The following is an 11979-nucleotide window of genomic DNA, read 5'->3' as shown; positions in this document are numbered from 1 at the left end:
TTAGTCAACCATGGATGTGGCTGTTCCCCACTTAGGTGCAGAAGAAGAAGAAAATCCTGAAGGAGCTGCAGAAGGTGGAGCGACAGCTGCAGCTGAAAACACAGCAACAGTTCACCAAAGAGTACATGGAGGCGAAGGGTTTAAAGGAGGAGCAGGAGGCCGGACAGAGTCAGGGCCCGGGCCCCGGATTGTCTCCGGCCGGGCCCCTTCCCTGCGCAGGGGCACAAGTTCACACCAGCTCTGACACGGATGAAGAGGCTAACAGAGATGGGGAGCAAGACGAGCAGCCAGGAGAGGAAGGGGAAGAGGTGAAACCTTCAGTCATTTTGTTTGTTGGTTTGTTAATCATTATGATGCTAATTCTGACTCCCAAAGCACTTTATTTACACGAGAGACTCCTATACTGTTTTAGGAAGAGGACGAAGACGACGAAGACGAGGGCTCAGAGGACGAAGCGGACGGAGAAGAAGACGATTACCCCAAGCTTCCACAGGTGGGCACAATCCTCTACAGGGATGGGCCTCAGCCACCACAGCAGCCTCCTCTACCCCCCTCGCCGCAGGCCCAGCCCCAGCCCCCCCCTCTGCCTCTGCAGACCGCCTTCGTCCCCATCCAGCCGCTACCGGACTACAACCCTGCGGACTACCCGGGAAGCACCAGCCCAGAGCTGCAGAGGGTACTGGTGGGGCAGCAGATGCTGGGCCAGCAGCAACAGGGTCAACAGTTGGGAGGGCTAGGCCCAGGGATGATCCCTCAGCAGGCCCCGGATGGGCTCATGGTAGCCACACCTGCACAGACGCTCACAGACACGCTGGACGACATCATGGCGGGTAAGTGCATTCCTGTTAACGGGTGACATGAGTTCACTCTCGAAGTGTCTTCCAAATCCCTCATCTGTATGTCACTATAACTTTTACCATTTTGTTTTTTGTTGCAGCTGTGAGCAGTCGTGTGCCCATGCTGAACACTACAACCTCGCCCACCCCCCTGTCCCAGCCACCCACACAGATGCCCTCAAACATCTCCTCGCCCCCGTCAGTCCTGCCCCTCTACCCCTCTGTCGACATCGATGCACATGTAAGACACGATGCCAAATTTGACTCGACAAAGCTCTTGATGTTGACATTGCAGTGAGAACATGTATGTACAAACAGTCCTCTAGCCCTGTTAAGAGTTTTTACTTTCCCCGCAGACGGAGAGCAACCATGACACAGCGCTGACGCTGGCGTGTGCAGGAGGACACGAGGAACTCGTATCTGTCCTCATTGCACGGGGAGCCAACATTGAGCACCGGGACAAAAAAGGTATGAAACCCTCATAATAAAAATTACCGGGGTATGAGTAGGAATTAAATTCATGCATTAAGAAATCGACAATTTCTCATATTGTTTGTTCTCGACAGGTTTTACTCCTCTGATCCTGGCTGCCACTGCTGGACACGTAGGAGTAGTGGAGGTGCTTCTGGATAAAGGGGGTGACATTGAGGCTCAGTCAGAGAGAACCAAAGACACGCCCCTCTCCCTCGCCTGCTCTGGGGGACGCCAGGAGGTAAACCCTTTGTCTTTCAGTAAACCTTTACAATAGTGACGTTTCCTGTTCATCTTTTTCCCCTGGCTCTAACTATAAAACTGTCATTGGTGTTGGTCAGGTGGTGGAGTTGCTGCTGCTGCGGGGAGCCAATAAGGAACACCGCAATGTTTCCGACTACACGCCTCTTAGCCTGGCAGCCTCTGGGGGTTACGTCAACATCATCAAGATACTCCTCAATGCTGGAGCTGAGATAAACTCCAGGTGAGCGACAGGAACCATGGCATTAGATTTGTTATCAGTATAAACTTTTAAAATGTAATCTAAATGTGAACAAATGATATGTTCCTGGAAGTGAGCGCGAAGCACTTTCCCCATCTCTGTAAAATGTTCCTTTGGGTTTCAGCCACACCTAGAAGTAAAACCATAGTGATTAACCAAGTTATAAATCAGGAGTGTGGAAAGAAACCAAGGCTTTCTAGCATCTGCTACTTTGATAAAATGCCGATCTGTAAAAAGTCCAGTTGCTAAACTACAGTAAAACATTAATATATACTGAAACCTAGACCCAAGAATAGAAAGAAATGTCTGCTTTTGGCACATTACAACGTTTTGTTGGTACTTGGTCTCTTAATTATTTGTTTATTCACTTTCTCCCCAGGACTGGCAGTAAGTTGGGAATCTCTCCTCTGATGCTGGCGGCCATGAACGGTCATGTACCAGCGGTGAAGCTGTTGCTAGATATGGGCTCGGACATCAATGCCCAGATCGAAACCAACAGAAACACGGCTCTGACCCTCGCCTGCTTCCAGGGGCGGGCTGAGGTCGTCAGTCTGCTGCTCGATCGCAAGGCCAATGTGGAGCATCGCGCTAAGGTAAGGGGTCCGGATCACATCAACCAAGTTCCAGACCTGACTGTTGCGTATGTAATCATCCTACACTGGCTGAACACACGATTCAGGTTGCCATCTTGCTTAGTAACATTACCCTTCCCATGCAGACCGGTCTTACTCCTCTGATGGAGGCGGCCTCAGGAGGTTATGCAGAAGTGGGTCGAGTGCTTCTGGACAAAGGCGCCGACGTCAACGCTCCCCCTGTCCCCTCATCCCGAGACACTGCCCTCACTATTGCTGCTGACAAGGGCCACTACAAGTTTTGTGAGCTGCTTATCAACAGGTGAGTGCTTCTTTACAGGACCACTTTATCATCTTCTTTTAACAATATTATCGCCAGTCTCTTTTGATCTGTGGGATGGAAACGCTGGGAAATGGGCTATCATTTTCCTATTGTGAGTTAACACAGTGCAGGTTATTGGCTAGTCTTTATTGAACTACAGATGGTCCTTTTGTCACATCATGTTGATGAGATAAAGGCTAACTTACTTTGAGGATTTAACAGGCTTCACCTCAAGATTTATCAACATGTTGCCACCTGCCTTTTCTTACCTTTAAGCTGCTATGCCTTTCATGTGAGGCCAACGTCTCTTCCTGTATTTGTAGGGGAGCCCATATCGATGTACGAAACAAGAAAGGGAACACCCCCCTGTGGCTGGCGGCAAATGGTGGTCATTTTGATGTGGTTCAGCTCTTGGTGCATGCCAGTGCTGATGTGGATGCGGCCGACAACCGCAAGATTACTCCACTCATGGCGGCTTTTCGCAAGGTGCAGATTGAACCCAAACCCTGATTGTTAGTGTGTCATTATACACTTCGGCAAGCTTTGGTTACTAATCATTTTACCTATCATTTCAGGGTCACGTGAAGGTGGTGCAGTATCTTGTAAAGGAAGTCAACCAATTCCCATCAGATATCGAGTGCATGAGATACATCGCTACCATCGCTGACAAGGTAGGTTGATTTTATTTTTAAGTCATTGGTCTCTATATAATTCACAGATCAGACGAAGATGTTAGCAGAGCTTTAACTCCAGCGTTGGTTTCCTGTTGTTGTAGGAGCTGTTGAAGAAATGCCACCAGTGCATGGAGACCATCGTTAAAGCCAAAGACCAGCAGGCAGCCGAGGCCAACAAGAACGCCAGCATCCTCCTCAAGGAGCTAGACTTGGAGAAGGTAATATCAGACCTCATGGCTGGTTTTCTAGTGGTTAAAGCATTCTGAATCGGCAGCAGAGAGTAAATGAGCACACAAATAACGTTTATAAAACTCTGGCTTGTTTTCGACAGTCCCGAGAGGAGAGCAAGAAGCAAGCTCTGGCTGCTAAACGTGAGAAGCGTAAGGAGAAACGCAAGAAGAAGAAGGAGGAGCAGAAGAGGAAGATGGAGGAAGAGGAGGGACAGAAAACTAAGGAAGACTTCTCTGAGATGCTGGAGCTAAAGGAAGATTCAGCTGATGGTAACTTTTTATGACTTTGCTGAAACAGGGTTATTATTTATGTTATTTATGGCATGGCGAAAACGGGTGCCAGGTGATTTATACATGTCACAGTGTACTAACAATGAAAATTGTATTTTGAAACGATGTTAAACTGACTTGCATTAACCTTTAGGTATTTATAATCCTCCAGACTTGCCTTTTCAGTTTTCTAATATTGTATTATAATTATTTGTTGTTAATGTGCCTGTTTGCATTTATCCCCCGCAGAAGAAGATGTTCCTATTGAGCCCCCGAGTGCAACCACCACCACCACCATTGGAATATCCGCCACCTCCACCACTTTCACTACAGCTTTTGGTAAGAAGCGAGCAAGTGTGGCCACCACCCCGAGCACCAATCGCAAGAACAAAAAGAACAAGACCAAGGACTCGCCCAATGAACCAATCATATTACAGGATCCACAGGTGAGCACCATCATGTCTTTGTTGATTTGTAATGTGCTTAATGTGCACACTGTTGCTTTTATCTACGAAGAAACACTATTTGATGAGGTCTCTGTTTGTTTTCTCCCTCTAGGTTGCACTAGCACAGCACAAGGCGGACAAGAACAAGATCCACGGCGAGCACCGGGGTGGGGGGGGCGGAGTGGCGGGCGGCAACAGCGATTCGGACCCATTGGATAGCACCGACTGTGCTAGTGAGAGCAGCAGCAGTGGGGGCAAAAGTCAGGAGCTCAACTACCTCCCTGATCTCACCTCCTCCGCCTCCTCCTCTTCCTCCTCCTCCTCATCCTCCTCATCAGTCCCCTCCTCAGGAGCAGCCCAGAGCCTCCTGCGCGGCCTGGAGAAGAGACACTGTCCTCAGCCGCAGACTGACGCTAAGGTGGAAAACAAGGTCACAGTCTCTATCTCAAAACCAACGCAAAAGTGAGTCCCTAACGAAGCCAAGCGTATATATCATCTAAATTACAAATATTCTGAATACAACCTTTATCTGATTTCAAAACATTTTCAACAGTCAACCAACATGAATCATTGTTTTTCTTATTGCCCGTGTTGTCACAGAGCTCTGGACATGAGCGACTCCACCTCACACTCCTTACCCTCTCCATTCAAGACCATGGCTCTACCCGTCACCTCACCCATCAGTAAGCTCAGTCTCACAAGCCCCAAAAGAGGCCAGAAGAGAGAAGAAGGTTGGAAGGAAGTGGTCCGAAGGTCAGTTGTTAGCATAATTTCATCATTTTGCTTTGCAACCTTTTACAGGCTTTTTATCGACATGATTCCCTTTTTTCTTTTTTAGAACAATGCTTCTTACAATTCAGCATTGAGATGACTATCATTAGTGTCTGCCTGTATAGACTCACAAAAAATACAATTTCCCTGCTTATTTTACAGATCAAAGAAGTTGTCTGTGCCAGCCTCTGTTGTGTCTCGGATCATGGGTCGAGGCGGCTGCAACATCACAGCTATCCAGGACGTGACAGGAGCTCACATTGACGTAGACAAACAGAAGGACAAGAACGGGGAGAGGATGATCACCATAAGGTAAATATGTGGCCCTCTGGTGGACCCTGAGCAGCACTGCAGCTGAAGTATAACAGTTTCATAATCTTAGCCCCTTCTGGATGATGTCATTTATTCAAACTGGGCGGGTCCTTAAGTCCTTACTCTTTTTTTGCATCAATGTTTCGCACAGGTAGTCCTTGGTAGATGTGGTGCCTGCACCTTGGTCCACCATTGTTATGGTGAAAACAGTAAACCTGCACATCTGCTATTGTTAGTACACGGCTCAAGAAAATTCCCATGCACTGAGAAACTAGTTTCAAGATAAGAAGGCTTTCACACCAAGTACTTTGCCGTACTTAGGCTGCGTCCACACGAGGACGAAAACGGCTAAACGCATAGGATTAACGCAAAAGCAATCGCAAACAAGCTTCCGTCCACACGCAATAGTTATCCGGATAGTGTCTGCCCACACGAGACCGCTCCGTTTAGCTCCAACCGCTGGAGAAGCTGCAGTACATATGCAGGAGCCTGTACGTGGCGCTGTAACTTCCTCCACAAAAGCAGCGAAGAAGCATGGTTGTCATGGTTGCCCTTCTGTTTATTCGCCGCGGTGGGGGCCGAGGGAACCGGGCAGAGTGTTTCGCCAGTCAACGTGTATTAAAGTTTAAATCTTCCGGACAAAATTATAAAAGTGCCGGTCAAAGGTCTTCTTTGTTTTTTATTGAGCTTTAAAACAAATGAATAACGACTCTATATAATATAATAATAAAATACACGGAGCCTCTCTTTTTCCTCCCTCTCTTCGGACAGCGTCAGTGTCTGTCTCATGCAGCAGCTGATCCAGTAATCAGTGACCCGGCTGACAGTAAAACATATTTATAACTAGTTTAGGGAGTTTGAGAGGTAATTAAAATAGATAAGGGTGATGATCTGACTTGAAGTGTGTGTTTTGCTGCAGCGGGAGGAGCTGCAGGTGAGCAGAGCTGCGTGTCTCCGTCCTGTCAGATTAGACTTCACTCGCGTTTAGGTCCATATCGAGAGAAAGATAAATAATCTGAATTCAGTGTGCAGTTTACTTTGACACGGGGGTGAGCAGCAGAGGTGGGGAGAGGCGGGGCTATTGCATCATCATTATCAGAAAATGATCGTATAGGGCGTACCGGGTTTCCCACACATAGACTATACTTGGGCGGGCCGCCCAGGTATATTAACGGCCGCCCAAGTATATTTCGCGACCCATTTAGTTTTTTTTTTTTTTTTAAATTCGTCCGTGACCACGACGCCATCTGCGATCGATTAACTTGTGGACAATGATCCCTTGCTCTGATCTCGCCTCCTTCTGGCCTGTTAAGTGGCCTGCCTCACACAGGGTGACTGGCTGTCTACATGATGTGGCCTGCCGACATGGCCACTGTCATACAGATCATAAATCAAAGCCCTTGATTGGTCTCTGTGTGTCATTCAAGCTCGAGATAACCTCGGCTCAGGTGAGGTAAAGGACTCTGAGTGTTTAGATAGTTAACTTAGTCTAAGTTGTCAGTGGGTCTCAAACGGTGTGGTCACCATTTATGTAAACACATATTTCCATTTGAGAGGGTAGTGATTGGTCTAATGGATAGTGAGGTGGGCTGAAGATTGGAAGGCTGTGAGTTCAAATCCCGCCAGGAACACCACCACTAGTGTGCCCTTGAGTAAGGCACTTAGCCCTTAGTTACTCCAGGGAGAATGTCCCTGTAATCGGTCATTATATGTCGCTTTGGATAAAAGCGTCAGCTAAATGTAATGTGATTAGTAAAATATGCATGAATAAATAAATAAAAAGTTAACTAGGTGAAAAAAGGTAAGATACACTTTTAAAACTTGTTGAGAGAAAACTAGTCTTTGCTGCTGCATCAAAGAGAAGCAGGGGGGAGATGAGGTAGACAGGAGAGGCTGATTCAGGAGCACAGACACACTCACAACTATAAATGAACCAAAAATAAATTTAATAAACAAGTTTCAGTGTTTTTTTCATATTGGAAATGGTATGTTATTCGTTATGGCCATGATTTTATGATGATTGAAATGTATATAGTTCGGTTTAATATAGGTGTTTCCATAGATCTAGTCTCTTTATTTTACCCTCAAAATGCACCAGATTGATGCATTTAACTCCAAAATAAAATCTTACCGGGGGGGGGGGGCATGCCCCTGGACCCCCCTAGAGGATTTGCGGTCGACCCCCACTGAAAATCACATGGATAGGTTCCTAAATACATTTATAAATACATTTATTTTTTTAAGTAACCCATTTCCATATGTTCATGTCAGGGTTTCCGCTAGGATTTTCTCGCCGGTCAAATGTCCGGGCAGAATTTATTTTACCGGACTAATTTGAAACTTACCGGTCATATTTCAATAATAATAATAGTTGTGTAGCAGAGTTTCCGTTAGCAGGTAATTACCGGACTATGAGCAGATATGCTTCAGTTTAAAACTCAGTTCACGGGGCTCATTTTTATATTGCTTCAGTTTATAATCGTAACAGATCGAAAAATTCAGATTCATTTTTCAATAAATGATTCCACAAACAACAAACAACATAATTATTACATTCAAACAAACTACTTGTAGTAGATAACGTACATTATTCAAAAGTGTACATTACATTTGAATAATAACACGGGAGAAATCGGATCCTCTCTTTTCCCCTCTCTCTCCTGACAGCACGTCAGTTTCTCATGCAGCTCCTGCAGCCCGCTAAACAGAGGGCGGGGCTTCAGGTGATTATGCAGAGCTGCGTGTCTCGGTCAGACTCAGCAGCTGATCTGATCTCTCTCGCGTCCGGTTACACTTCACTCGCGTTTATGTCCATATCGATCAGATCCAGCTCTCCTGGTCGGCCTTTATAGAGAGCACCGATCAAACTATTAAGAGTGAATATCGGCCGATAATGACCGGCGGCCGATCGATCGGAGCCTCCCTAATTATTACCAGACATTTTGACCGTCAGGTTTTGAATTTACCGGTTTTTTATACATTTTACCAGCTAAAAACCGGTAATTACCGGCTAACGGAAACCCTGGTTCATGTGTGGGTAGTAGATTTAAACTATAGGGCTATCATTATGGGCCCTGCCTGTACCTGTTCGCTCTGCCATCGCGTGAAGGGTCTGCTAACAAGCGACCAACAGAAATGTTAATGTTGTTGCACGTCACCTCAACACCCCCCCCCCCCCCCCCCCCCCGCTACCACCACCCCCCCATGTATATTTCAGATCTGTGGGAAACACTGGCAGCAGTTAATGGACCAGCACCAGAGGCGTTGCCATACACACAGGCGTTGGAGCTGTTCTTCATGAAATCCCAGAAGGATGAAGTGCTCTGACAAACAGTGCCATCTTTGCGCAAAATGATTATACAGGAATGAAAAGTCAATAATTAAACATGCTGTTTTTTTTTTTTTTTCTCTGCGCACCGCACCCCCCACCCCCTGCTGCCACCACCCGCCCATGTATATTTCAGATCTGTGGGAAACACTGGCGTACACACGGAGCCGTTGGCCCCCCCAGAGCGTTGTGTTTGCCGTTCGATCCACCTTGGGACCCGTTATCGTTTCCTCAGTCGTTTAGTGCCGTATTCGGTCGTCCTCGTGTGGCCGAACGGCATATAGGACACTAAACAGTAACGCAAACGACCGTTTTCGTCCTCGTGTGGCCGCAGCCTTAGTTCCCAGCACTTAGTTCCCAGCACTTAGTACCCCCGTGGAACTAAGAGCAGATCGTGTTCACATCGGAATAAATCCCTGGGGGAAGATTACGCAAATGAAGCCGCTGACATCACTTCTTCTTCTTCTGCTTTGGGTTTACTGGCAGGCCGCAAACCACTTCACGGCGTATACTGCCACCCGGAGTCCCCGGAGTTGGGGACTGGCTTCAGTAGAAGCTGCTGGGACTCCCAGCAGCTTCTACTGAAGCCTTCCGAGTAAATCGCCAGAACGCCGACACCTCCTCATCTCCACCGCTCCCATGTTTTTTTTTTGTGTTGCCATAACTTAGTCTCTCTCCGTTGGTGCGCTGAGCTAATGCTAATGCTAATGCCAGCAAATACAATGGCGGCTTCACAAAACTTTTCAGAGTTTTACGGGGCGTGGTTTGCAATCTGCCCAGCCAATCAGAAATTGGAACCTTTTTCTCCCCAGGGAAGTACCTGGGAAGACTGAAGATGGGGGAAAAGTTCTCATGAACTAAGTTCTCTTTTTGGGATGAATGCAAAATCCCAGGAACTATCGGAACTAAAGGGGAAAAGTACGGGGAAACGTACTCCGGTGTGAAAGCTTCTATTTCGACTTTTCACACCAGCAGTGACTTAAACTGCTTTGGATAAATGTTTTTGTTCATTAGTCCAATACAATAAACTGCAAACCTACCTACCATACTTAGGTATACTTCATACTTCAATGCCTTCTTGGCCGTGCTCTGGTCTATCACAAAACTTTATCAGACTGAATTATGTCATCACTTTTGATCTGTTACACTTTGTAATATTAGTGTTTTTGTTTTTCAGAGGAGGGACTGAGTCTACAAGGTATGCAGTCCAGCTGATAAATGCTCTAATCCAGGATCCAGCTAAAGAGCTTGAGGATCTGATCCCCCGGAATCACATCCGAGCCCCAGGCTCCAAAACAACCTCGGCTTCCTTCCCCAGTACAACAGGGGCCGTCAGCGGCTCCAGCGCTGGGCCCAAGGCCCTGAGCTCGTTGGTCACCTCTCCAGGCGTCTCGTTCCAGCCCTCTTCATCCTCATCTTCACCCTCCTCTCAGGCTGGGGGAAAGATTGGGAAGGGGCTGTCATCAAATGTCAGACAGCCCTTCCCTGTGTCTCTGCCCTTGGCATACGCTCACCCTCAGCTGGCTCTCCTGGCTGCGCAGACCATGCACCAGATCAGACACCCTCGTCTACCCATGGCTCAGTTTGGTGGCACCTTCTCTCCCGCCGCCAGCACCTGGGGACCCTTCCCTGTGCGTCCCGTGAGCCCCGGCAGTGCTAACAGCTCCCCCAAGCACAATGGAGGAACCAACAGCACTGGAGGCCAGGCCCGAGCCAACTTGACCCACAGTGAGCACGCAGCCAGCTCAATGGTGTCAGTTGCGCCCACCAACACCTCGACCAACAGTGCTCCCAACGCAGCAGCAACCTCGCCTCATACCCCAAATCCTACTCCTTACAATCCCCAGCCGAGCGTCCCCACTCCTTCCTCCGTCAGAAAAAAGCTCTTCGCCCTTGACCCCAAGCCCTCCGGTGCCCCCCCTGTGTCGGTTTCTGCCTCTTCTACTAGTGGCAGCAATGCAGTACGAGGCACAGGTTCTCCCGCACATCACAGTTCCTCTACCCCTCACGCGAACGCCCCTCAGCATCCAGTCGGACTGATGTCCCAGCCCCCAATCCATTCAAATAAATCAGAACCCAGTGCTGTTGCCCCTGGAAAAGACAAGCCCTCTCTCTCTGCAGAGAACCAGGCTGTTAATGTCAGCGAGAGCCTCAACTCTATGGGTTTCTCTGCCCCCAGCATGGCTTTACCTTCCAAGCCAGAGCTTCGACAGCAGTTACCTCCTCCCCCCTCCTCTGCACCATCATCAGAGGCCCCACCACCGCTCCTCAACCCGCAGCCCGGCTCCCAACACGCCTCAGCACAGCCTACTGTCCTCTCACACAATGTTGCACACCCCAACAACACTGTACCCCACTTCTCAGCCCCTGCGCCCAGAGTCTCCCATCGTATGCAGCCACCAGGGCCTTACTACTCCCTTAATGAGCAGCAGCAACAACAACATCAACAACAACAACAGCAACAACAACAACAACAGCAGCAGCAGCAGACGCAACAACAGCAGCAGCAGCAGCAGCAGCAACAACAGCAATCTGTGTTCGTGCCCTTCAATGCTCAGCAAGAACCCCCAAAACAGACCCAAAATCAGACGTCCCATCAGACCAATTTGCCTCCACAAGCGCAAAACCAGGCTCAAGCCCAGTCTCAAGGCTCCCTTCAGGTCTCTGCTAACATGGGCATGATGAACGGTTCCCAGATGCAGCATGTGGGCAATGCAGGCAAGCCTCAGCAGTTACCCCCCAACTTCGGTCATGCAGGTCTCTTCAACTTCAGCAGCATCTTTGATAACCAGGTGAGATAAAGTAACATTTATAGTATAAATATTTGATTGACAAATTGTTTTAATTATAGCTGCTCTTATTGAGTCTTTATATTACACGGATAATGTTTAAATACCTGAACAAACTACACAGACACTACAAATGTTATAAATTGTGCTCGCCATGCAGGTTTCAAACAATCAGGTGTGGGGTGCGTGCCATCTGCCGACTCGATCACCTCCAGAGCAGTCGTACTCGGCCCCACAGGCCTACATGAGCCAGATGGAGAATATGATGCCCCCGCCTCCTCCAGACAGCTCTAAAGCCCCTGGCTACCGCTCTGCCTCACAGAGGATGGTCAACAGCCCCATCGGTATGATTATTTTTCTAATTTATCATCCGGTTGATTTTTATTTAACTTGGTTAAATGCAATGTTTATATCTCTTTGGGATAGAAAAAACACTGCCTAATAATGAGCTGTCTC

The 11979-nt window shown here is 48.0% G+C and overlaps 1 protein-coding gene across 3 annotated transcripts in view; it reads left to right on the top strand.

Moving 5' to 3' along the window:
* The window catches only part of ankhd1 (ankyrin repeat and KH domain containing 1), a 28168-nt gene that overhangs the window by 13698 nt on the left and 2491 nt on the right, over positions 1-11979 (top strand). For all 3 annotated transcript variants that reach the window (XM_034092994.2, XM_034092999.2, XM_034092996.2), the window contains exons 17-34: positions 36-308; positions 413-830; positions 938-1077; positions 1193-1304; positions 1403-1548; positions 1649-1791; positions 2189-2402; positions 2528-2703; positions 3027-3189; positions 3279-3374; positions 3479-3595; positions 3709-3877; positions 4127-4323; positions 4436-4785; positions 4924-5076; positions 5257-5406; positions 9912-11526; positions 11684-11867. In XM_034092994.2, coding sequence (XP_033948885.1) covers positions 36-308; positions 413-830; positions 938-1077; positions 1193-1304; positions 1403-1548; positions 1649-1791; positions 2189-2402; positions 2528-2703; positions 3027-3189; positions 3279-3374; positions 3479-3595; positions 3709-3877; positions 4127-4323; positions 4436-4785; positions 4924-5076; positions 5257-5406; positions 9912-11526; positions 11684-11867 — 4816 coding nt within the window. The remainder of the gene's footprint in view (positions 1-35; positions 309-412; positions 831-937; positions 1078-1192; positions 1305-1402; positions 1549-1648; positions 1792-2188; positions 2403-2527; positions 2704-3026; positions 3190-3278; positions 3375-3478; positions 3596-3708; positions 3878-4126; positions 4324-4435; positions 4786-4923; positions 5077-5256; positions 5407-9911; positions 11527-11683; positions 11868-11979) is intronic.

Source organism: Pseudochaenichthys georgianus, chromosome 10 (assembly GCF_902827115.2).
Source record: "Pseudochaenichthys georgianus chromosome 10, fPseGeo1.2, whole genome shotgun sequence".
NCBI classification, from domain to species: domain Eukaryota; kingdom Metazoa; phylum Chordata; class Actinopteri; order Perciformes; family Channichthyidae; genus Pseudochaenichthys; species Pseudochaenichthys georgianus.
Note: the sequence above shows the minus strand (reverse complement) of the source record. Positions and strands in the feature narration are given on the sequence as shown.